General features: G+C 30.9%; 2 protein-coding genes across 2 annotated transcripts in view; one reads left to right on the forward strand and one right to left on the reverse strand.

Annotated features, from left to right (window-relative positions):
* Positions 1-11,793, forward strand: part of LOC124530310 (elongation of very long chain fatty acids protein AAEL008004) — a 32,140-nt gene extending 20,347 nt beyond the window's left edge. Inside the window, exons 5-9 of the mRNA XM_047104423.1 lie at positions 1,516-1,572; positions 2,995-3,100; positions 8,589-8,725; positions 9,226-9,381; positions 10,046-11,793. Of these exons, the coding sequence (XP_046960379.1) occupies positions 1,516-1,572; positions 2,995-3,100; positions 8,589-8,725; positions 9,226-9,381; positions 10,046-10,198 (609 nt within the window). The 3' untranslated portion in view covers positions 10,199-11,793. The remainder of the gene's footprint in view (positions 1-1,515; positions 1,573-2,994; positions 3,101-8,588; positions 8,726-9,225; positions 9,382-10,045) is intronic.
* Positions 11,794-15,455: 3,662 nt separating this feature from the next.
* Positions 15,456-25,103, reverse strand: LOC124530555 (myb-like protein A). Its single transcript, XM_047104758.1, has 3 exons — positions 24,946-25,103; positions 18,664-18,918; positions 15,456-17,878 (listed from the first exon to the last, which is right to left on the reverse strand). Exons 1-3 carry the CDS (start codon positions 24,986-24,988, stop codon positions 16,203-16,205), a joined length of 1,974 nt encoding a protein of 657 aa, XP_046960714.1. The 5' UTR covers positions 24,989-25,103; the 3' UTR covers positions 15,456-16,202.
* Positions 25,104-25,304: the final 201 nt, after the last annotated feature.

The raw sequence follows: 25,304 nt of genomic DNA on the forward strand, positions 1-25,304 counted from the left end.
ACTACAATTACGAAAATATAACTAACGGAAAACAATGTTGTAAAAACAGAAACCGTTCCAAAAGTGATAACAATTATAAACCATTATTGATTACATCATGACATAAGCTAATTCGCCTTAAACTTTTTACTTTTTTTATATATTTGTATAGGTTTTTTAATGTTTAAATCAAAGTTCAAATATTCAAAACAATTCATATTCGTTCGAATTTTTGTTGTGTTTCGTAGTTATATTTATAATTAAATATCCGTTTTTTTACTGTATCTGACCGGTTTCTTAAAGTTTTGCAATTATTTAAGAGGCAGAAAAAAAAGCGATCAAGGTCTAAATCCTAATTCGAATTAACATAAATATATGGTTAAACTTTAACATCGTTCGAAAGCACGCTCAAGGGCAGAAATTAAAAGTTTTGATTATAAAATTGGGACACAAAATACTCAAACGAGGAATCATTATTCGTACGGAAATATTTTTAAATATAGTTTTACCTTAAAATTATGTTGCATGATGCTGGTTCGTGTTTTGAAATATAATACTTAGAGTTGGTTAGTAGATTCAGATAATGCTTAAGTAATCCTAACGTTTTCTAAATTCGATAGTTATCTCAGTAACAAATATAGGTATGATACAGTCAAGATAATAAATTACTTGTAATAATTTACAATAAACCAGTTAATACGTTTCATGTGATAAATAACTGTCATTGTTGTTTAGGATTTTTTTTTAAATTAGGAGTGAAATTGTGTGGGTGTTGGTTTGTATAAGAATAAAAAAGTCTTAAAATAAATAAGAATGAATACGATTTTATGCCTTTTTTATACATTCATTTGCATATCTAATTAAATAAGGTAAAGGAGACTTGTATAAAAATACATTTTCTGTTTATATCGATAAACTATACTACTAGACTACGTTCAGACAAATAGAATAAAATGTATGTTACAAATAGTCATATATGTTACACAGATTAATAACTGATTTATAAACTATGAAAACGTATGCTAAACACTTTTTATTAGTAGTTTTAATTCCAAAAAAAAACCGAAATAAGAGGTTACGCACTTGATTTTAAATAAAAAAAATGTGCGTACAGGACCGGATTTAGAGGACCGGAGGCCCGAGGAACACAAAAGTGTTGAACAACTTTTTTCGGTCAGGGTTTGAATTATTTATTTCGGAACAAATTAAATTCTTTAACTCCCTATATAAAAGTAAAATACAGATTTATACGTTACCATATCTACATGTGTTCTCCATTAAATGTTTTAATTCGTCGTAATTGGCATGTTTTTGTTTTGGAAATTTCTATTGTTGAACCCTCTTGGTCGCACCGGGCCAGTACAAATATACCCTAAATCCGGCCCTATGTACATAATAAACTAAATGACGTAGGAGGAAATATTTGCAAACATTTTCATTTACTTTTAAATAAATAGTGTTTATTTTACAAGGTTATGAAAGGAGAGGATAAACAATGTCAAGAAAAAAAACTCAAATATTTCTTTTTTTTTGCAGATAGCACATGGATGCTGGTGGTATTACTTCTCGAAATTCACAGAGTTCTTCGACACGGTACGTAATTAAGTTGCCATTTAAAAAAAATGGTAGTTATTGTTTTTTTGTATCAATAAAATATGGTTATAATTATTTTTATTTCATGATATTATTTGTACAATTAGATTTGTGGAAAAAAAAAACTGTTTCCACAACGATAAACTACAAACATTCAAGCTATTAGAATATATCAGATATATATAACCTTTTTAATATGTGGGATATCAGTGCGATAAATCATATGTCAGATTTAACTTTATTAGACTTTTTTAGTCTGTGTCTATATGATATTACTAAATATGATTTTAATTTGATTTCTCAAATATTAATTAAAAACTTGATATAACATAAGTTTGCTTAGAATTTTAGTATGGTATGTCAATGGATATATTATAGTTATAATGCTTTATCTTTTGTAAACCGGTAAAACAACTAAACGTGTTCATTGATATACTCGTATCAAAGATATCTTGATTTTTTGTATCAGAGGAAGATGTTTTCCCGATAGTCTTAATTAAACGAGATCGCTCACTATTCTCGTGTGGGATATTATTATTGCTTTTATACGAAGCATTTAATTAAAACGCATAGAGTTTACACTTGGCTGCTCAAGCTAAACTGCGATGATATACTTGTTTTTATAAAAAAATTCGGGCAAAACCCTTATATATCATAGCCTAGCAATAGCATTTTTAATTGTGCGAAAATAATGAATGAATAGTAGAGAAAACGCAAGCAAATCTCCGAATATATTTCGTCCAATTACATTCATACTAAATTCGCACAACCGTGCAAAAAATATATTTATATTGTTATAAAACGTGTTAGTTGATTATAATACTAATGAAGGACGCAGTTGACGCAATTAGACAATCTTTTATTTAATATACTTTTCTAAATTTACCATTTCAAATAAATATATTTTTTAATGTAATTAGTAATTATTATACATTGTATTATAATTGTATGTGGGAGTATAGATATGTGACTCAAATGATCGTGCTAAAATTTCTCAGATAACTTTGGTGCTAATTACAATACAAACCAGTATATCATAGCAGCAAATATAAGCTTGTTAGTTTATAGTAGGAATTAGATAATTCTAAATCTATAAATTAGATAATTTATAGATATAAAAATTTTGACTAAGTTTAGACAATTGTTGACCTCCTACAATTTGACGACCTCCATGGTCGAGTGGTGTGTACACCGGTTTTCATGGGTACGCCACTCTGAGGTCTCGGGTTCGATTCCCGGCCGAGTCGATGTAGATTACCATTAGTTTTCTATATTGTTTTGGGTCTGGGTGTTTGTGGTACCGTCGTTACTTCTGATTTCCATAACACAAGTGCTTCCGCTACTTACATTAAGTTCAGAGTAATGTATGTGATGTTGTCTCATATTTATTATTATTATTATAATGATCGTTTTATTTTCCAGATCTTCTTCGTAATGCGCAAGAAGTTTGACCATGTGTCGAAGTTGCACGTCATTCACCACGGTATCATGCCCATGTCGGTCTGGTTCGGAGTCAAGTTCACGCCAGGTAAGTTTTACTAATAGTATAATACCGAACAAACCTGAATTTCAAGACTTGTTGTGCAATTGTACACACATAGACACAATAATAGTCAACAAGATTTGTAGAAAAATAACAAAAATATCAACGATATACGAGATTTATATTTTATTTATTTTTTTATTAATATTACTTGACTACGTTTTAACGCCATTATTTACTTTAGTTGTAACTGCGCGTTGAAATGGAGTTTTTATTGCCTTTTTAAAGTAAAATAAAGGCGTTCGTACGCTTGTCACGATACGGACACGTTAGTTACAACGAGGCTCAACTTACTTATTATGATTTACATCTGATAATTATGTACTGGTTATCCTTTGTGCGATGCTTCTTAAAAATACTTGAAACATTTGAATCATAATTTCGTACAAGTTAAATAGACGAAAAAAAATAACATTTATAGCCAGTTTTATTATAAAAATTATAAATAAAAAATACCTATTAAATATAATGTTTTTTCCTATTCGTGAACAATTAAAGTGAGCTGCGTTCTTCCGTGTGCCGGACCTGTTTTATGTAAATATATGAGTTATATAAGTGGTTCAAAACAAATGCATATTACCTTAGATCGCAAAAAAAATCAGCGTCATATGTAAACTCAAGGCAGACTGCCTTATAAGATATTGAACCTATGATACTTAATAGGCGTATAAAAGGACCTTCCACAACTAGTTTGTTTATGATACAGATAATTTAACTAGATTTCTTTTACCTTCCTAGTATTATATTATTATTGTGTACTTTGTCCACTTAGAAGTTTCCATGATAAACATCTAATAACTTTAATGGCAGTGTCCTTATTTCCAATATTTTATTAAATCCAAGCGATTAAACCTTTAAGATTAGCATTACAAAGCAAATATCAATTAATTAATAATTAAAGTAGCAACCCTTTTTAGTTATTAACATAAACACTCTTTTGTTTCTGTATTCGCATTTCTTGCTTAACTATTATTTTCTGCGCGCTCCATCTGCTTTTTAGATTGTAATCTCAGCTTATAAGTATGTACATTATAATTATACGATATATAATAACATTTATTATATACCCTCTCGTAAGTAACCCAGGAAATAGCAAAGACAACAAAAACAAAACATAAAATTATAGACATCAAAGATGATCTCTAATTACACAACAATGGCGAGCCTGGTTCGACAGATAATAATCGTAACATACAATAATATCAAAACACAACGTTTACTTGATTAAAAAAAAAAAAAAACTAACGTTCTTAATCTGACGTATAACGAGTGTTTGAAGTGTATAAGCATTGTTTGCTTGACGTTTAGTGTAAACGAAATCGCGATTATTATTCATATTTGATTATCAACTGGCTAAATAAACGAGATCCTCTTGCACGACTTTTCTAGAATGTTAAAACTTGTACGACGTTTTTGTCGAACGTAAAGCAAATAAACATATACAACCTATAAACGACAAGGCTCTTACACCCGTACTTCGTATAATAGTTGCCAGAGTTAAAAATAAATGATGGCAGTGTAGTATTTGCCGCTCTACTGCAAAATACTTTGAATAATCTTAATAACTAAAAAAAACAGTGTTAAGTATATACTCAAACACTCCGTGCATTTCACATGTACGTAAATTGGGATTTTACCAAATAAGAATGTAACAGGTACATATTATATTTTATATAATTATAATTCATTCTAATCTAAACTAGCTTTAAATGTACTTCATTTTGATTTATAATAAAGTAAGCATATTTTTATAAACTTTGTAACTAAACAACCGTATGTTACGTTCCGTTTGTTTGTTTTAATAAAACTAATAAGATTTATATGGCACTTTATATTATGATAGTTTGGACTTAGGCTACACAACATTATTATATTTTGCATATTTTTTAAATTATAGCTTACAACGACATTTACGTTTTTGACCTCTAAACGTATATTCCGGTGTTTTGATTTGTATATTTACCATACTAGATATATTTTTGTTTATGAAACATCTAGAAAAATACCGTGTTTAGAATTAAATTGAATATGATATTATTATAATTTTAATTAAATATCAAAATAATTTTCAAAAATATTTATTATTAATTTAGTTAAACTGGACGAGAGACAGTGAACACAACAGTTTTTGTAATAGTTAATTTTTTTTATTATTACTGTTTGTTTTTCATGATCGTAATATATTTTAATCACGGTACGTACTAATTTATGCCGGTTTTAATTACGTCAAGTAAAAAATGTAGTTACATTTATTTAATTACTTTTATAGTACGTAGTTAAGTTAAGTAATTAGTTGGCACAATCTATGTCCGATTGTACCGTCTGCCACAAAAACACTACCATACGACTAATAGACTAGTAATGTACTAGAAATCTTTAATACATTGAAAACAGGACGACTTTTATTACGTGTTATAAAATAAACACCTTCAAAGTTTTTTTACTCATTATTGACAGTGTTTTTTTAATCAAATATATCAAAGTAACATAATTTATTCATCAAATTTCTAGACGTTTACCAATGTCAATACAAACGCTTATAAGATCTCAGTTCAATCGCTTTGTATACTTTTGTAGTTCTTGTATAATAATCACCTACATTTTTTTTATTCATTTCGGTATCCTATAAGTTGCTTTTTGAGTCTGTCTTCCCAGCATACAACCGATCAAAAAAAAACCGTTGAAGTCTTGACTTATAATCTATATTTATACCAAAAGACCTTTTCTCATTGTTCGGATATACATAATTATAGCTTATATTTTGGCCGACGCTTCGACAGTAATTCAATTAACTAGTCAAGCAAATTCTCTTGAGCAATAACTTTTCTTTTTCAAATATTGTTATGATGACAATTATAAAGCAAATATTTTGGTTTTGTGTTGACTATTGTTAAACAATAGTACTAGATACTGTTTGTAACATACCTGTACCTAATCACAAAAGTATTAATTTTAAAAAATGTGGCTATTTTCGGGTCTCGTACTTAATTGTCGGAAACAGATTATGGAATATTTTGCAATTTTTTACGTTTATGTTACGTTACATTTATTTTCGAGAAGTAATTGATATCCGTTAAATTATCTTTAAAACGGTATGCAATCTTGATTCCGTGAACTAATAAGATATAGATCTATATTAATACAAATATATGCCGAAATTAGGCGAGTGAGTTGCTTTTATGACTTGTGCAATGTATATACTTTTGTTTTGCTAAGAATTTAAATTTAGAACTAAGACTACAAATATAAAAAGAAGGTTATAAAGAAGTGAAGATGTTGCCATATTAAAAAAATATATAAATTCGTAATGCAAATGATTAAACAGACTGCGCTTAGTTTATATCATAATAGATATTAATAGTATGTGAGTACTATTCCACTTGTTTTGTTTTTTTTTTTTACATATATGGAAAAATACCCCAATGAGTCTTTGAGAATCTTAAATTACATAAATCACTAGCGGTGTACCGTAATTTATTAGGCGGATGGTAATTTGATTCGGTTCGTGTATAGTTATTGGTAACTACATACATACTAATAATGTAACCGGCGCGAACGTTAACCGCGTTTATATACGTTTTTTTTTTTTTTTTTAATTTTTTTTATGCAATTGAAATATCTGTCTAATGAATAATTTAGCTTTTTTACGGATTGCGATTTGTTAATTATTCATAAATTTGAAAACATGCTTATTTTAATTAAAATACTTCGCTATAAAAAATTAAAAATTCAGTAATTCTTTGTTATTTTGTTATTTACCGGTCGTTAAGGTGATTGAGACATGTGATTAGGTATGATATTAATGACATTCAAATTAAATGTTGACATATGAAAATATTTACTACAAAAGAGATCATTATTAAAAAATATTAATATAAAATCAAACCTTGTATCTTTTCTGTCTTTAAATACGACTTTGATATATAGGATCAAACATTTGTCTAAATCGTCTTTGCATCAATCTCATTTAAAGTAAGAGCAATTATTTTACCTCTATATATTTAACTAGCGACCTGCCCCGGCTTTATACTACAGATTATTCTTGTTTCTTTACTGTATTATCCATGTTTTTCATACACAAAAATTTCCTCTCGAAAAACCCGCATCAAAATCTTTTGCGAAATTTTATAGTTCTAAGCATACATAGGGATAGACAGCGATAAGCGACTTTGTTTTATACTGTGTAATGATGATGATAATGATGACACACGCTCATACGTCTTAATATCTCATACTGTAATCCAATTGATTAAATTAGATAAATACGAGCCATAATAACGAGTCATTCTCATGAAATGGATAATCTATTGTTATTATAATCAATGTTGTTGTCTTTAATACAATTAAAAAAAGTATACAGTAGGTACCTGAAGAAAACATCACACAAGCTTTATGTCTTTGCTAATAATACCCCTTAGTTGTATCATATCAATATATAAGTATAGCTACTACTGTTACATGTAGTTTTTCCGTGACAATATGATGCCTTAATCATATTCCATATTGGCATTATTTTTAATGGTTAGTTGAAAATGATATTGATTGCGTTGCTTGAGTAATTTATAATTATATTTCCAAACACTCTTTCTCATTTTCTGTTGCATACATTGCATATTTGATACTATATACTGTTTTAAAATAATACCTTTGTTAACTTCTTATACATACCTATTTAGATAATAGCAGCATAAAATAAAAGCTTGAGATTTAAGATGATCATTCTATCTCGTTCGAGTTCATTGCCCGACACTTATACATGTATGGAAAATATTGTATCGTTGAATATAAATCAATATTCAAATAACATATAACCGAAAGCTTTATAAACCTTTTTGCAGAACATCATTTATAATAAGACCTTTATGAACCTTTTTCACAACATCATTTATAGTAAACATACCTAAAGTGATTTGTTTTCTTTTAAATTATATACTGAAAATAACTTTATGCGATTAAATACGCCATGGTAAGGTACGGCGACTTGCAAAAAAATAATGCGTTATAATCTAACATTCATACTAAAATTATTTACTAAAAGATCAACGACGTCGAACATTTGAATTCTTAATTAGAATAGCTGTATTTACTCGTCAATTTAATAAAATTATTTTTTAAAATGTTCGTAATATATTTCTTCTAAATCCTAGCTATATTTAACCTCAAGAAGATATGCTTCTACTATATGGATATTTTTCTATCAATCATCGGAACAAAAAGTTTAATTATATATACCGTTGGGATTTGTAGATATTTCTTTTGGTTATATTAAAAGATAATTATTCATTTTAGTCAATTTGTAATATGTCATGTTGTTAACAGCTATAAATAAAAAAAAAAACTATATTTCGAAAATATTTAAAATATTTTTTAAAACTGTTGAGTAATATTTAAGCGCAAATACATTTTTTTATTTTTATTCTTATTTTATTTAAGACCTTTATTTACTTTCTCTCATATATATGTTTATTTAAAGGTGGCCATTCTACGTTCTTCGGAATGCTTAACACGTTCGTCCACATCGTTATGTACTCATACTATCTGCTTGCTGCCTTCGGTCCTCAGGTGCAAAAGTACTTGTGGTGGAAGAAGTACCTTACCGCACTACAGATGGTAAAAATAACACATAAATCATTTATTTGTAAGACATCACTGACAGCAACACAATTGAATATTAGAGTCATGGATAAGAATTAGATAGTTATTATAATTAAACGATAAAAAATCAATGTTACATGACTTCAAAGCTATGTTTAATGATTTGCTTGAGTCAATACAATAACAGACTAGGCAATGGCTAGTTCAAGCGGAGGAATTCCAAAGGCCGTACGTAATTAAATGTTCATCAAGAAGGTCGCGGTTGTCCAAGTAAAAGGGACGTCTAAGGTCAATACCATAGTCAAGGCTCAAACACTTGTAGACGTTACAGTAAAAAGGAAGCTGTGCTTAGTTGATTCATACGCGCTTATAAAGAACATTCGAGTGAATCAGGTTTTTCGTTCGAAAAAAACTACTCTATGTAAATTAATTTGTTTTCCATGTTTGCTTGGTTAATGTATTCGTAGATCCTTTGACGTTATTCTGTTCGATTAATTATTTAATTTCTACCACAGGTTCAGTTCGTGATGGTCTTCTTGCACGCGTTCCAATTGCTCTTCATCGACTGCGATTATCCTCGTGCTTTCGTCTGGTGGATCGGAATGCACGCTGTTCTCTTCTACTACCTATTCTCTGACTTCTACAAACAGGCTTATATCAAGAAGGCCAAGGTAAGCGATCGCGTTTTTTTTAAAGAGTTTCTCTTTCAGTACGATAAAATAAAATTTGCTGAAACGTACTTGTGTCATATGTATTTGAATAAACGTCATGACATGACATGACAATGAATTTAATATAATTATAAAAAATATTATTACTATAATATTTTAATCGAAAACAAAATGATCTTTATAAGATTAAAATATACAATATAATTAATTTAACAATTAACTTAAAGAATATTTAGAAATTTGAATATAAAACAGGTTTGCCGTCTTATATTCAAATTTTTAAGTGCCCAAATACCGTACACAAGTCAAAACGAGTAACGTTAAATTTTATCACTCTTTTTCTTATAGAAATAGTCCATCTAAATAATTCCATAGTAGTCTCTTTTTTTGCAGTATAGATGTTAACTTTGAAATACCACAGGGTTATCCTGCACTTATGTTCAATTTATAAAGATAGTCGCTATTTTTTGTGCACGTACGTAATGGGAAAATACGCTAGTATCTATTTCGATGAATGTATCACGCGTTAACTCCTCACTTGCTTTAAATATTAATATCAGATTAAGTTCTGATATCCTTTATTAATTATGTAAAAGAAAAAAGTTTTTAAGATCCTGATTTTTCGTACTATTCCAATACTCATACGTTTTTATTCTTTTATCAGAGTCTGAAAATGAAACAAAAGGCTGAAGTCGATTCATCGAAGACAGATTACGAATCGAAAGAAAGGAAGCTGCCTCTATTGAACGGATTCAGTAATGGTTCCGCATTGGGCGACGTACGGCAGAGGATGGCGGGAGCAGTTGCGTCACAGTGATGGAAACATCATGAAATAGCATCGTGACATCTTCTTCTAGTGACGTATTATATTGGGCACCATTAGACTTGCGAAACGTGTCAAACATTGGCCCAATTTGAAACCAAGTCATATGGTTGGCCCAACGTCATCTTGCCCTGGATCCAAGTGTCATGGTGTCAATGGAACTATATAGAGATCTGTGTATGTGTCGTACAGACGGACAAAGTACAAAGTGAATCTCAAGCAACCTTGAAAAGTTAAGCTCAATTAGTTACAAATAGTGATGGTATAATTAAGTAGAATAATCATTGGTGCTGTTACAGAAGCTCAGCTGATATATTGTGCTCAATTTTATTCTTGAAAATTACACACAAGATCACAAAAATGTTGTAATATTATTTGTTTTAATGCGTGTCTGTTTTGTTTACAAATGGTTTCTTCACAATTGAAGTGGTTTCCTTACATTTTGTATTGTATAAGACATTAATGTATTTATTTAATAATTACGAAAAGCTCCGTGGCTAGTTATATGGTGTGTAGCAAGTCATTATATTATAATTGCTGTTGCCTTGGCATGAGTCGTTTTAATGCATTTGAATTCTATTATAATTATTATTTTTATTGCAACAGATTTAAATAAGACGCAAAGATCATCTGTCACCTCCAGGAAATGTATTTTAAGGTTACGTGGAAGGCTAACTCATATTTTCCGTAATATATGTAGATGACTTGACATTCTAAAAAAAGAAAAACTGGCCACGTAGGTTTTTATTAAATATTCGACAAGAAAAAAATATTTTGTTCTTTGTCTTCATCACGCTTTATATTATACAAATACGATTTTATATGACAGGTTTCAATCTGTGAATGACTTCTGTATTATAAAAATAATTAATCATCGAAATATCTTAATGTCGTAAAATGTTGTGACTGCATTTTTAACCACAAAACACGAATTAAAGACGACGAGACAAGACTAAACGAACGAACCCATTAACAAAACACATGTTCAACATTTTTCAAAAATAACGTATATTACATAGTATTAAGGACATAGGTTCGTAAAAATAGGTACAAAATAATACTTTTTTTGTACTACTTAAACCTCTAAGGTGAGATGCATTACAATGGAAAATGGAAACGGAGCTAGTTCGGTCCGGTACAGAGTACAATGATGATATATAGAATATTTTACTGTCCGAGATGACAGCATTAGTTAAATAAAAAAATAAATACAATAATTTGGTTTTTGAAATTCGAATATGCAATTCGATTTTCAAAAACTGACGTTGACGGTCATATTTGCAGTATTTTACCTTTAGCGACTGGTCAACTTCGGCAACAAACACACGGGTAGTATGAAATGGGTGTTAACTGGTTTATTATGGGTGTTTGTCAACATCTAGGCAATATAATGCTGATTCTAATGCATCTATTACAAACACTGTATACATTAATAAAGGGTCTAAGCAAATAATATTAATAAGCTACAGAATACATTGTTTGAAGGTTTTAGTCAATAAAATTAGGTATCGGCGATTACAATTTTTATTAATTTATAAGATTGTAATAAACTTTGTGATACTTATTTAAATAAATGTTGACTATCGTAATTTTATCGTTTCATTAACCTCGTCCATATGTTGCAAATAGAAAGTTGCGCCATCGCTTACCTTGGGATTTAATCAATAAATATTTATTATAAGTATAAAAGTTTTTTTTTTTATATCTTATTAAGGTGAGAAAATATATTACGCAAAGATACAAATAAAAATACCTATATAGAAATAGTAGAAAGTTTAAAAGAAATTTAACATCAAAATTATAATTTTACTTCAAAAAGTTATTAATGATTGGAACCAACCAACCAACTTCTATTTGATACAAACCTAAAAGAATAATAAACATTAAGAAGTACCAAAACAAAACAAATGTTTTGTAGGCTGTACTTTAAAATTCTGCCATTTACAAAAAGTAGTAGTAGTAATTGTAAAGTAAGAACTCATATAGTCCTACAGTTTGCATAAAGGCAAGAAGCCTGGAGGCAAAGATCAAAGCCGTTTCAACGAGGGATCTTTTCCTTCATTGCCAAGAATAAATAAAAAAAATAAACATGAATTTAAATAGTCTTCGATAAGATTCATACTATTATTGACATCGACAAAACATAATTGATGTAAAATTTTAGTCAAATAATCTGTAATTATTTATATATTCATTCGATTCTACTGTCCGTAGTATTATTACGGATAAAAACATAGCAATCGTTAATGTAAGTTTAGTCAAATATGGTTTAATTATTTACCGGATAAGCAAGTTTAGGCCATAATGGGATATCTTGTTTATAATCACGACTGACGTCACAATAATACAGGCCGTTGACGCAAACGAGTAATTAAGGCCGAATCGGACGGAACTTTTTCTGGAATAACTTATAAAGTTATTAACACAATTTTTAAACATATTATTTTTTTAACGTCATCGAGATTTTTCTTTTCCTTTTTTCACACGGCGATATCTTAAATAGATAAAGATATAATTTACTTGCCTGATAAAACTACAATTGTTACAATGTAATTTAACATACCTCATGAAGGTCGTATACCTACTATATATACTACGTACATTTTATGGTTATATATAATATATATTAGTTTTATGATATATATAGTGAAATCTTCAGTACGATAAAAAAATAAATGAATCCTAATTAAACTTGTTGATGCTTCAATATACTATATGTATAAAATAATTCCGATATTATATTAACAAAAAAAAATGTTATACGCAAATTAAATAAATTGATATATGATACACATTAGTCAGATTATTAAAATTTTTATTGGGTCACTTTGACAAAAAAGTCTCCAAGTGTAAACCTCATTTGCGCTTTGAAAATATGTAAAGTGGTTGATTTCACGCTTGAGTCGGCTGTGCTGTATTTGCCAACACGTCGGAGTGGTAGATTATAATTTAAGGAATAGAGCGTCCACTTATTTTGCGCACCCAATCCTGTTCTATAAAACGAGCAGCATGTAGTTTCTTACATTGAGAATATCCTTCCTGTCTAAAATACGTGAAGTGGAGATTAGCAAATATCTTATAAATACTGTTTTTATAAGATATTTGCTGATCTCTAGATAGTTGTTATTTTAAAATTTATAAATATTCAGGACATAAGAATAATTCACTTTTCTTTAGTCTTTTGAATTAAGTATGCCATATATGATGTCATCATCATCATTCCTGGACACGTTCAATGCTGGTCAAAGGTAGGAGGCCTAATGACGCATCCAGGGGCTTCCCGCTTTGTCCACGCTACGTTTTTGCTTTATGGTCGTCACTCAAGTAGGTGCTTTTCTCTCCTAGTGACGAGTCCCGTCCCACCTACTGCCATTTCATTTCGGTTATTAAATGTAATAGACTTTCCTTGAAAATATGTGAATAAAGTTGATGTTACATTTGGTTTTCTATATTACATTCTGTCTTAAATGTATTGTGTAAAAGTTACATAAATAACAATTCAATCAAATAATAAAAATTTCAGGACCCCTGGGTGATGGTAAAAATAAAATTGCGGTGATAATTAATTATTATTTAATATTTCTGTGTTTTTATTTAATCTAATCATTATAAATCGAAAGAACAAAATATAGTGTTATAGTGTGCCATCTAGCGACGAGTAGATAGTTTATATTATTTCTTAAGATTCACGCTAGAGGGCTTTACATATACACATATATATAATAAGAAAATTCTAGTTACCAATTCCGATTCAGCTAGCCCTAATGACGCTGTTTTTATATTATATTAAGAAGAAACCTATAAAATAATATTGATTCAATCAGTATTCATCGACCAGTCATTCTGTCATCTGATTACATTGTTTACAGTGTAAATAATGTACTAATATTATAAATGAAAACGTAGCTCTTTGTGTATATTTGTTCTGCTTTCACGACTAAATCTCGTATGAAACAAGCTTGAACTCCCAGTTTGATCATTGGCTACCTTTATCACTCTTTGAGGGAATAATCTTTTGGATAAAGAGTTGTATATAGGTTATCGAAGCGTTTTCGTCATAAAGGTGTTTCTGCCAGTACAATGTATTATTTCAGCACACCTAGATTTCAAAATTTAGAATAACTTTTTGATTTAAATATAAAATACTTACAATTAATACTTATGTTCTATATCAACCATAAGAAGATAAAAGAACATAAGACAGCAATTGAATTCACGAAAGCTTGATTAGTCAATGGTTTTGGAAACAAAAATGTTTTGAATATCAATAGACCTGTTATCAGAGGTTTAACACTTACCCATACATTTCAATTTTGAATCACATACAATTAAGCATAGTTTCAATTTTGAAATGTATGGGTATTGTATTTTAAATAAAGATATATTAACCATAAACTCTTCATAGTGTGCTAAACTTTATAGGTTAATTATTAGCAAAAAGCATGAAATACGTAAAAAGGTTTATTTATCCTAATTCTTACTTCGATTGGAATAGGTTTTATTTAATGAATTTGGATGAGGATTAATACTAATAACGTACCAAATAACTGGATACTAATCTTTATAAAATGGCGATACTACGATACGATGGCTGATTTACCAATAGGCTAAGTAGGCTAGAACCTAGGGCGGCAGATTTAGAGGGGCGGCAAATTAAGCCCAAATTTGTTATTATCTAATAGAAATAAAAAAACCCTTATAATTATATGAATACACATAACGTCCTTAATCCGTATACTATCCATCCATTTGTAGTGACATAACCGCTACTGACGGAAATATCACCTAGTTCATAATCATACTAATAACGGGAAAAAAGCCGATGTAATGACGATAGAACACAAATCATAAAGTTGCAATTTCAGAAAAAATGTAATTAATATGATTGTGAACTAAACTAAACTAACGTATTGAATATCAAGTCAACAAGGACGGCAAAAATTGAATAGCCTACTAGCGGTAAATTTGTTAAACCGCCACTGTAGTATGTATGATATTGTAACTAGCGAACCGCCCCGGCCTCGCACGGGTGCAGTTCTGACACTAAATATGCTACAAAATGTCTTACAACGTTCACAGTTTTTCAATCATTAGACAATATGTGCATAGTTCGCAAAAAATGTTTTTATTTACTATATTGTCCATATATTATCGTTAGATAATTTTTTAGATCTAAGGACTAATCATAGGGGCAAACCGATGTAAACGACTTTGTTTTATACTATGTAATGATAACAAATAACACAAGATATAGTTTTACGAATACTTTATTTACAATGATATATTTTACAATTTCCAGTTTAGTTTTTGAAAAAGTTAGAAAATAAGGTATTTTTAAGTTATATTAAATGTACTGGCATACGTTATACATCATAATATGAAACAGATGTACATAAATAATGCAAATCCTAATGAAAATAATTAAATAAGTCATTACATGAATTTTTCTATATTAGAATTACTTGTTCTGTTCGCTTTCCTCTTTCGCAAATATAAGTAAAATACAAAAATTAAGTACAATATATTTTTCAAGAAAATATACCTACTTTTTTATGAATTAATTTTAGTTACTCTTTTGTGTAGAAACCATAGAGCAGTAGAATTTGAAACCAAAATAAATACTTTTGACTATTTGAAAATATATCTTAGCTATTTATTATTAATCTTACCCTAATTATAATCTATAGAAATACAAACATCCACGAAAATATCACAAAATAATTTAAGATAACATTACAATGGAAAAGCCCCTTTAGATAAGAATTGAAATGGATTTTTAATCTGTTGAGTAATCAATATTATCGTTAATATAATAAAAAGTCAATAATTCTATTTTTCTTTATCAATTTTATAAATAATTGCTTCAATAAAGTAAAATCTTTTTACTATTAATTACTTCATGTTGTGTAGTAGTCTAGGATTATCTAATAATTGCTGGAACATAGAGATTTGAAAGAGGCAACTAACGTAATGGCAGTGGAAGACACTAATGTAGACTTTATACTCTAGTTTTAGTTCTACCGAACTCTTCTATGTGGTCATATTCTGAAAATCCTGGGTCAGAATCGTAATACGCGTAGTCGTAACTGTTATCTTCTTTTTTATTGCTGGGCTTAGCGTAAAATGGTGGTCGAGTGGATTTCGATACATAGGATGAGGGAGGTGATGTAGGGGGAGCGGTTTCTCGAGACTGGTAGCGTTCAGTAACTTTGGGAGCTGATAATGTAGTTTGTCTAGCTGGACCAAAAGTAAACGCTTGTGCAGAGGGTGCTTCGTATGGTCGAGAGGTGGTTGTGTACGTCTGATAATAGTCAAAGGTTCGTTGTGTTGGCGGTTCTGTTTGCAATCTAACAGTCGTCGTGTAGAATTCAGTAACAGGGGAAGATGAGCTTGGAGTTGGTGCAGGTCTGAATGGTCGAGGCGCGGATATTTTATTGAATGACTTTTGTGATTGTATCTTATTCTGTTTCTGATCTTCTGGTAACCTATTGCCGCTCGCCGCTATGTTTAATGAATGTGCTCCTGAAAGTAATTCGGAATCTCGTTCGTACAGTTCTGGCCTGTACTGACCGTCGTCCTCACCTTGGGGTGGTCGATACTGTCCGTCATCTTCATTACTCTCAGCATAGTTTGAAGATTGTGTATTAAAACCGATATTTGTGTTATAGGCAACTGTGTTCAAATTCGCGGGTGGATCAACACGGGTAGTGGTATAATAAGTGGTAGTAGGAGGTGTTGTAGTGGGATTATTAAAATGGCTTTGTTTAGGTCCGAGAAATGGACCGAAGTTATTTTTCTCAGAATCGTATGAAACGCTATTAATATTCCTGTATGCTGGCGTACTTGTACCGCGAATTATATTATAGTCAACGGTAGACGTAGGGTTACCTCTATTATTGTTACCGTTGAAGTTTCTAATTCGAGCAAAGTCTTCGTTAGGAACATCAGATTGTACATTGAAACTATTTTTGACTTTAAAAGGCCTGTTATCATTGTTTTTGTTTAAACCTGGAGTTGATTGACCGTTGTAGTTGTACAATTCAACGGGGGTCTCTTTTTTATAAACGACTGGTGCTTGTGTTGCTTTTGAAAAAGGTGTAGGTGTCGGGCTATTAGGGTAGTATCTGTTGTTATTTTGCTTTGGAGTCACCTTGCTAACCTCCACGTACTCGTCTTTATATTGTGCTGGTATGTTAACTGTGGTAGAACTTTGTTTGTTTTGAGGCGGATTTCTACGATTGTAATTTAGTTGTGTTAATTCTGAGTAAGATTGCTGAGGGAATGTATTTTGGAATGAGGTTGTTGGAGGGGTAGTCGGTGCTTGAACGGGACGTTTTCTTACAAGTTTTCTTTTGGAATGGTCGTATTGATTGGGATTTGACGGTTTCGGTGGGGGTGGAGGAGTAGTTGTGGGTGGAGTCGTGGTAAACGTCACACGAGGTGTAGTCGCTCTTCTGAATGATTGCCGTGTAGTTGGACTTGATATCGGGGGCTGGGTTTGAGCAGCGGATTCATCTCGACCACGATCACGTTGTCCGGTAAAGAAATCTGATGAGTGCGCGGCTCTTAGATCGGAGTTTTGTGACAAACGACGGTCACCGGTTTCCGCTTTTTGAAGTCCAAATTCAGGTTCTTCTTCCCGGTTTCCGGAAGATACTTTCTTTGTGTCAAATCCTGTATCAAATAATTAAATTACTTATGTTTTACAAAATATAGGTAAATTTAGAATATTAAATAGATTAATAAAGAAATTTCTATCAAACTACTTGTCTTATAATTGCATAAGCATAACCTCGTAAGCGTACAACAAAAGCTTTTATGTTATTAATTTCATATCCATGAAATATATCAGCTTCAAATGATTTACTACTATTTATTTCTTCTTTATTCTATTTGCAGTTTTGAAAGCTTCTGTTAATTTTGTTTAAATTTTTTAAGTTATGCATTGGCAATTAAAATAACCTCACAATTTATATCGTCTGCGCCGATCTCCTTTCCACGATTGAACTTTGAAGACAATTTCGCTGAAAACCTCTCAAAGGAAAAAGGTGTTCTATTTGTCGTCCTTTTAAATAAGGTATTCTGTGTATCGCAACACGTTTCGGGAGTTGTTTTCAAACAGAAAAATTATAATTATAACTATAAATAATGTTGTACATATAAATAAATATTTAAAAGACAATAAAATGATTTAATGTGAGATTAACATCATCAATGAATGTCTCGTTCGAAGCAAAGTAATTTTCTTTTTTCTTTTATTTTATACAATTTGTCGTAATGACAGTCACACACAGTCTCCTCTGTTAGCTAAGTACTGAAAATCTAACTAAAGAAGTTATCACAAATTGAAAAGATCTACTGAATCTGATCTACTGAAGTACAAACTTGGTATAAACAAGTTCGTTTAAAATGTAAGCTTCAAGAATATGTAAGTTTTGTTAGTTGCAAAGCTATCTCACCAGATCCGATCTTGTAGAGATCGAACTGACCGTCGTAGATGTCTGCAGGGCAAGCCAGGGGGTCATCGTCTCCCCAGTCAGTACATGTCTGAGCCTCCTGATGGAACAACGTGCCAGGGGGACAGAAGAACCTGAAGTCTCTAACCCCACCTCCAGCAACTCTCACGCAAACGTGAAACGCCTTACACCCAGATTTCGCATCAGCATAGTAAGCGCCCAGAATACGTCCCCGGCAATCGAATCTTTGAGCACCCCCTGTAAAACATAAAAAAATAAATAAAACTTTAAACGACTCACATTAATTACATTAAAGAGAAATATATTAAATGTATTTCCGTTATTTATTGGATTTAATTCTTAACATCAATTACGTCATTAATAAAACTAGTCAAACCTCACATACAATTAAAAGCTTTAATTAAACTTAAACAATGAGTAACAGTTAATTGTTTAGTAAATAATTTAAAAAAAATTATAAATAGTATCCTTTAAATGACTATGGCATAAATCTAATAAAAATTCCTCACGAAAATGAACTGCACGTAAATCCAAAATACTCAAATACCTACAGTTGGTTATTTGGTGGTAGGGCTTATTGCAAGCACATCTAGGTAGGTACCACCCTCTCATAAAATATTGCATCGAAAAGCAATATTTTATGAGAGGGTGGTACCTACCTAAGTACTCAACATTGCTCCGATTCGATGGATGAGTGAGCGAGTGGAACTAGGCACAAGGGACATGACAACATAGTTCCGAAGGCGCATTGGCGTTACTCAATAAGAAAAATGAAAAATATATTTTTAATAACCGATTAACTGAATATTATTGAATATTAAACTCATTTTACTTAATAATTGTATTTTTAGGTGATAATGCTAATATATGAAATATGTACGTTTTTATTCTTCAACTAAATGTTTTGTTAAAGTAGAATGTTAGTTAAAAACATCTCATAGGTCAAATGGGCCGTTACCATCTTGCATTGAGGTCGATTACGTGATCAAAACCGTTAAGGTACAAGATGTTTACCCGGCTAAGGTAACTTAGAATAATGAAGTAATTTAATTTTATCTCGTCAAATTATTCAAACGATGTTGCAAACTATAATAAATTACTGAAAAATGTTATATTAATGCTTTCGTACGAATGCATTTCGTGATAACAACTTATTATTATTTTTATCATCGAAAAATTTTAAAAGACTTAGTTAACTTATTTAGTTTACTTATAGTACTTGCTGTAGTACTTGTAGTGCTTGAAATTCAGAAAAATTCTAATTTATATATTTTTTTTAATTTTGTTTATATGAAAATTTGTGCAACATTTTTTTTTAATTTCGACCAGATTATGAAAAAAGAAAACAATATATATTTAGTTAAGTACAGCTAATTAGGTTAAAATAATAAAAAATAAAGTTAGTTTCACGGCGACATGCATCTAAATTTTGTAGAGTATCTCTTAATACGAGAAAAAGTAACAACAAGATACACACAAAATCTTAGTACAAAGGTTGGTCTAGCCTGGTTGGTCAAATAGCAACAGTAATTCATAATAATTCAATAAAGAATACAGTATATCAAATATCATCACTATATGTGTATGTATAGTGATGATTTTCAGCAACGATTCCCAACTGCGTCTAGGAAACGATAAAAATTACAGTTTGAGCACGTTTTATAATAAATGCTTAGTGTATAAGGATATATAGTAATCACAGCATTATGTGCCATTGATTAATTAAAATGAAGGGAGGATGTTGTCACAAGGTCTTGAGCATAGATGTTGATGGACATAGAGGTAGAAGACCAAAGAAATGATGGATTGTGTGAAAGACGATATGGTTAGGTAGAATGTTACTTGTGAGATGACGTCTGACAGAGAGGTATGGAAGAAGAAATCATGCTGAGCCGACCCCAAGTAGAATGGGATAAGGGCAGGAGAATAATGCTTAATGTAGGGAAGAGAAGTTAAAAGAGATAGATGATAGAATAGATCACATACAGGTATATAAGTAGTATAAGTACTGTAGCAAGTCGGACTGGGGTTTGAAATGTTTGTGTAGAGAACATATAATATAATACGAAACATACTTGCAGAGACGAAAAGAGTTGAATTATTGCAGAAATGATTAATTCGCTCAGACTGAAATGATTTTTCTTATCTGGTGGAGATGACTAGCGACTATATAATCAGAACCGGTAGAATGATAGTTAGTGCGCAGACAATCTAACTGGAAATCAGTAAGAGGTTACATAAACTTCGTATAGAGCCAATTGTAACTAACATTTTTCTGTTCACCTCGCTGACCTGAGGTCTCCGAGAATAAGCTTGATCATAGACTTTACGAAAGGGTTTTCTCGAAATTATAGTGTTCTATAATTAAAGCAGTAAATAATAAATTAAGGAATTTGAAAAATAAACGTGCAAATTAATAATTAAATATTTGAAACAATTGTGTCTAAAGATGTATTTTTATGTAAAATTAGTTCCATTTTGTTTATTTAAATATTTTTTTTTTTCAGTCAGATATACTAATGACGGCGTATGACGTTCTAGTAAGGTATGTAGACTGACTGGCTACGGGCGAATAGATCACTCGGTATGACACTGATTGTATTATAATAGTTGTTTATATTTGTATAAATATTAATTCGATGTTAGAGTGTTTTGAACGCGCTGATCTCAAAAATCCACAGTGAATTTTTTATACGACTTATGTCTTTCTTGTTTATTTCGATCGACATAACTTCATAAAGTTAATTAGTTAATAAGATGTATGTGTTTATGTATTTCATGTGCATGAAACATACACGTGAACCGCATGATGCACATGCTACCAACAAATAAATATAAAATCATAAAATGCCTACATTATGAATAATTTCCCAGTAAAACATTAAAAAACAAAAGTCAGTCAGTCAGAATGTTAGAACTACGTGACTTTCTAGTACGTTCTTACCTCCATGAACAAAATTACTTAGTTCATGTTTACACCTACTTAAGTAACTACTGATTGTAATAGGTTTTTTGTATGAAACTTAACATTCTATTATAATTGTAACTGCAAATATGTATTTAATTGTTTTAATGTACATCCAATACAACACTAGTTAAAGAAGTTTTAACAGCGTGTAGTTGTGTTTGGCTAGCAAAGCCATAAATTTTATCGATAGTTAAATGGTATTGGGCTTTCGGTGTGTTCAAAGCAACAGTTGCAAAATAGTTATCACAATACTACGTTCACACGGTTCGAGATTTGTTTTACCTTACTGTGTTTCTTGTACGGTTTCTTTAGATTTAGTCAATGAAATTACTTAAAGTTAATTAGCACCTAAATAGCTATTAATAAAATATCAATGTCATATTCCGTGCTCTATATCTACCGACATTTTGCAAGCTCCATTGACAAATACAGATTAAATGACGTTGCAATATAAATATAAAAATTATATAGCGTGTTTAAAAAAATGGGATTGAAGACGCGTTTATGGCTATCGAAATATATTTTTTTGCACGATAATCGTGGTCATCGAGTTAGTTGCATCATGTACATGACCCGGTGAATGTTTGCATGGCGAGTCGGAGGTTAAGAGAGGTTCCCATGCGTGCAGAGTGGGGGTGATACTCACGTTGCGTAATACTCGCTCGGGTAAGGTGCTCCTCTTTGAAAGGTCGCCGACTAGATGACACAAATTCTCTATGGTATTTTATAATGAAATTTCAAAATCTTTATTGAATCACGATTCAGTTCCATTTTTAAATTATTATTTTTATATATAGACACAGAATAAGTGAAGAAAAATAAACATCAATTATTGAGTTGAGCTTCATGATTATATGATATTCGATTCGTTATTCAATTATAACAATTATATTTTACGATGTGTTATTTTAACTAATTGTTTAATTATATTCTGTATCATTGCTTAGCATGTTGTATTGTTAGAACACGTAGTAATAGCTTCCGCTAGCAATAAGAAATTATACGGAAACAGTAATTACGTTTACATACTTATTGTTTAATTTATTTTAATTCAACTTACGATGATTATTAATTTTTATTATTCTATAATTAAATTCATTAGACTTTCAACTTAAAAAAAAAAAACTATTTAAATTTAACATTTATTTATTATAATTGTATACGGAACATATATTTTAATGTGTGTACCGCGAAACGTAAACTATGCTAATTTATTCTTTCTTACGAGTAGCAGGTCAAATTTCAAAGAGTAATGACATAATCAATTGTTGTGATGACTCAGCAAGTAGCCAGCGGGGGTACAATCAAACAATTGATTTTCAAACGTACATGTCAATACAATCAATAGTACTGCGCACATATTTCACGGACGTTGCAATAAACTCAATGGCACTTTCTTTTTCTATTCACGTAACAATTTTTCTCACGCTTTGATGACCACACGAGTAATTTGTTATCGTTTCGACACATTTTAAAGTGAAGTGTTGGTTTTGGAGATTTATCTATTTGTTTTGCGTATGAGATTTTATATTAACAGTTTTAACATGCGTACGTAAAAATTAAATCTCTACTTAAATAAAACTTGAAAAGTATGTTTAATAAAACTCTTACGTAGCGTTTAGTGAGAAATTTAAGTAGATAAGAATTTATTTTATTTGTATGAACAATATAAGTAATTATTTTAAAATCAATATCTCATATGAAATTTCAACTTATTTGTGGTAACGTGATTCTAAAAACTTAATAATAATCTTGTTCTAAAGTTTAAGTACAGTTCGAATATATAGGTATAAGACGTAGGTGTATTGTTTAAGTGTGGCGTACATTGTCTCGACCGCGCATCAGAAACCTTGGGACGCATCCGTTCTCCGGCCGTCACGGCACCCTGGCTCTCAGTCAGGGGAGTCGTGAGAAAACCACTTATGTAAATCGGAGGAATCGATTATCGCGACGTGCGATAGTTTGCGCCTAGCGGCCTACGGTCGAATGGAAAGTGCATTACAGTTGCGCAACTAAGGCGCTTGCAATGATGAACCTCTCACAGTCGTGTGCAGATGCAGTGTACCCAGCACCACTCAGGAAAACGTTGTATAAGAATTTTACCTTTATTCGGGTGACATTAAAGCATAAATTTCTGTAGCGAGGTAGAAATTGTATGCTATAAGTCTTATCTTTGTTTACTACAGTACTCGGCTTGGATGAGCATCACTTAATGACATCTTCACGACATAATCTTACCAAAGAGTAAAGTAATATAGGGATATATGAATATCACGGCGCATCATTAGTCAACTTATTTGCGACGGCTACCTATTTAATGGAAATTAAATAAAGCTTAACTAAGTGACTATGAATATGATATTATAAAACATAAATACAAATATTATCATATTAGTATAAATTAATTTCTGAGTACTTTCACTATTTATAAAAAATATATATAGGATAAATTTATACAAGTGTGGTACCGTTTTTACTTCTGATTTTCCGTAACACAAGTGCTTTAGCTACTTACATTTGGATCAGAGTAATGTATGGGATGTTGACTCATATTTATTTATTTATACATATATATTAAAATTGGAGTGTCGGTTTGTAATATTAAAACATTTTTGGTTAATGCATATGTAGGTATACACGGGATATATATTAAATTATCATTATTTTCAGTTTTTGCCTGTCTGTTTGTTCCGATTAACAAATTACGGAATGGCTAGACCGTTTTTGACATTACTTTCACTGGCAGGTATGTGATGTGATAAGGTGTAACTTACAACAATAACTTTTTTGATACATACAAAAGCGCACGAAGTCGCGGGCACAGCTAGTCTTAATATTAAGTATTAATTTTTCTTATCATCATACAGCTTAAATACTAGTACATCTATTTAATTTATTTCCTGATAAGATTATTTTTAAAACGAATATAGGTTTTAATGATTATAAGACCATTTCTCAAGTTTTAACTTTTGTATATATTTTTGTTAACGACTTTTTTTTGTATTTTTTTTTTCGTAGTGAATTGTCCAATTATGAAAAAAAAACAATGATTTCCTGTCTTATAATTAATTTCCCACGCGCCCGGACATCCTGCACTAATGAATAATCAGATGCGCACGCGCGCAACCACACTAACACAATTACCTATTTCCTCACTATTATACCGGAACACTAAAATAAATAAAACACTCGAAAGTGTTTTATGCACTTTTTTAGTGTAAAAACACGTCCCAGCTAATTAGCACGCAGGTCACATTCACTGCATAATATTTTCACTTTTCTTGTTTTAAACTTACCGAGGATTGGGAGTAAAGCGAGCACGATCCACACGGGAGACATGTTGTCGCGAGGAGCGTCGCGAAGGGACTGGCTTACGGGGATGCGCGCGCGCCGCCCGCCCGCGATGGCGGGGGCTCTGAAAGCTCGCGCCTGCCCGCCCCGACTGCCCGACGCAGATCACCGTGAAAGGTTACGCTCTCTATACGTATGACTTATGTTATTGTATCGCTGACGTCTTGAGTGATATTATATTCCATTAGAGAGAATGCGTGCAATACGTATCATAGCCCGTTTATTGGCATGTTTGACCGCTGACACTTTGACGACGAGAAATAATATGCGTATAAACGATATAGTATCTACGAGATGCAGCTAC

The sequence above is a fragment of the Vanessa cardui genome, chromosome 6, assembly GCF_905220365.1.
Source record: "Vanessa cardui chromosome 6, ilVanCard2.1, whole genome shotgun sequence".
NCBI classification, from domain to species: domain Eukaryota; kingdom Metazoa; phylum Arthropoda; class Insecta; order Lepidoptera; family Nymphalidae; genus Vanessa; species Vanessa cardui.

What these genes read in the sequence shown, in the direction of transcription:
- LOC124530555 (XM_047104758.1), bottom strand. Translation starts at nt 24,988, where the DNA reads ATGTCTCCCGTGTGGATCGTGCTCGCTTTACTCCCAATCCTCG. An exon ending in CGCTTTACTCCCAATCCTCG is followed by an intron (nt 18,919 to 24,945) that starts GTAAGTTTAAAA and finishes TATGTTTTACAG; the next exon opens with GGGGTGCTCAAAGATTCGAT. An exon ending in TCTCTACAAGATCGGATCTG is followed by an intron (nt 17,879 to 18,663) that starts GTGAGATAGCTT and finishes TATTTGATACAG; the next exon opens with GATTTGACACAAAGAAAGTA.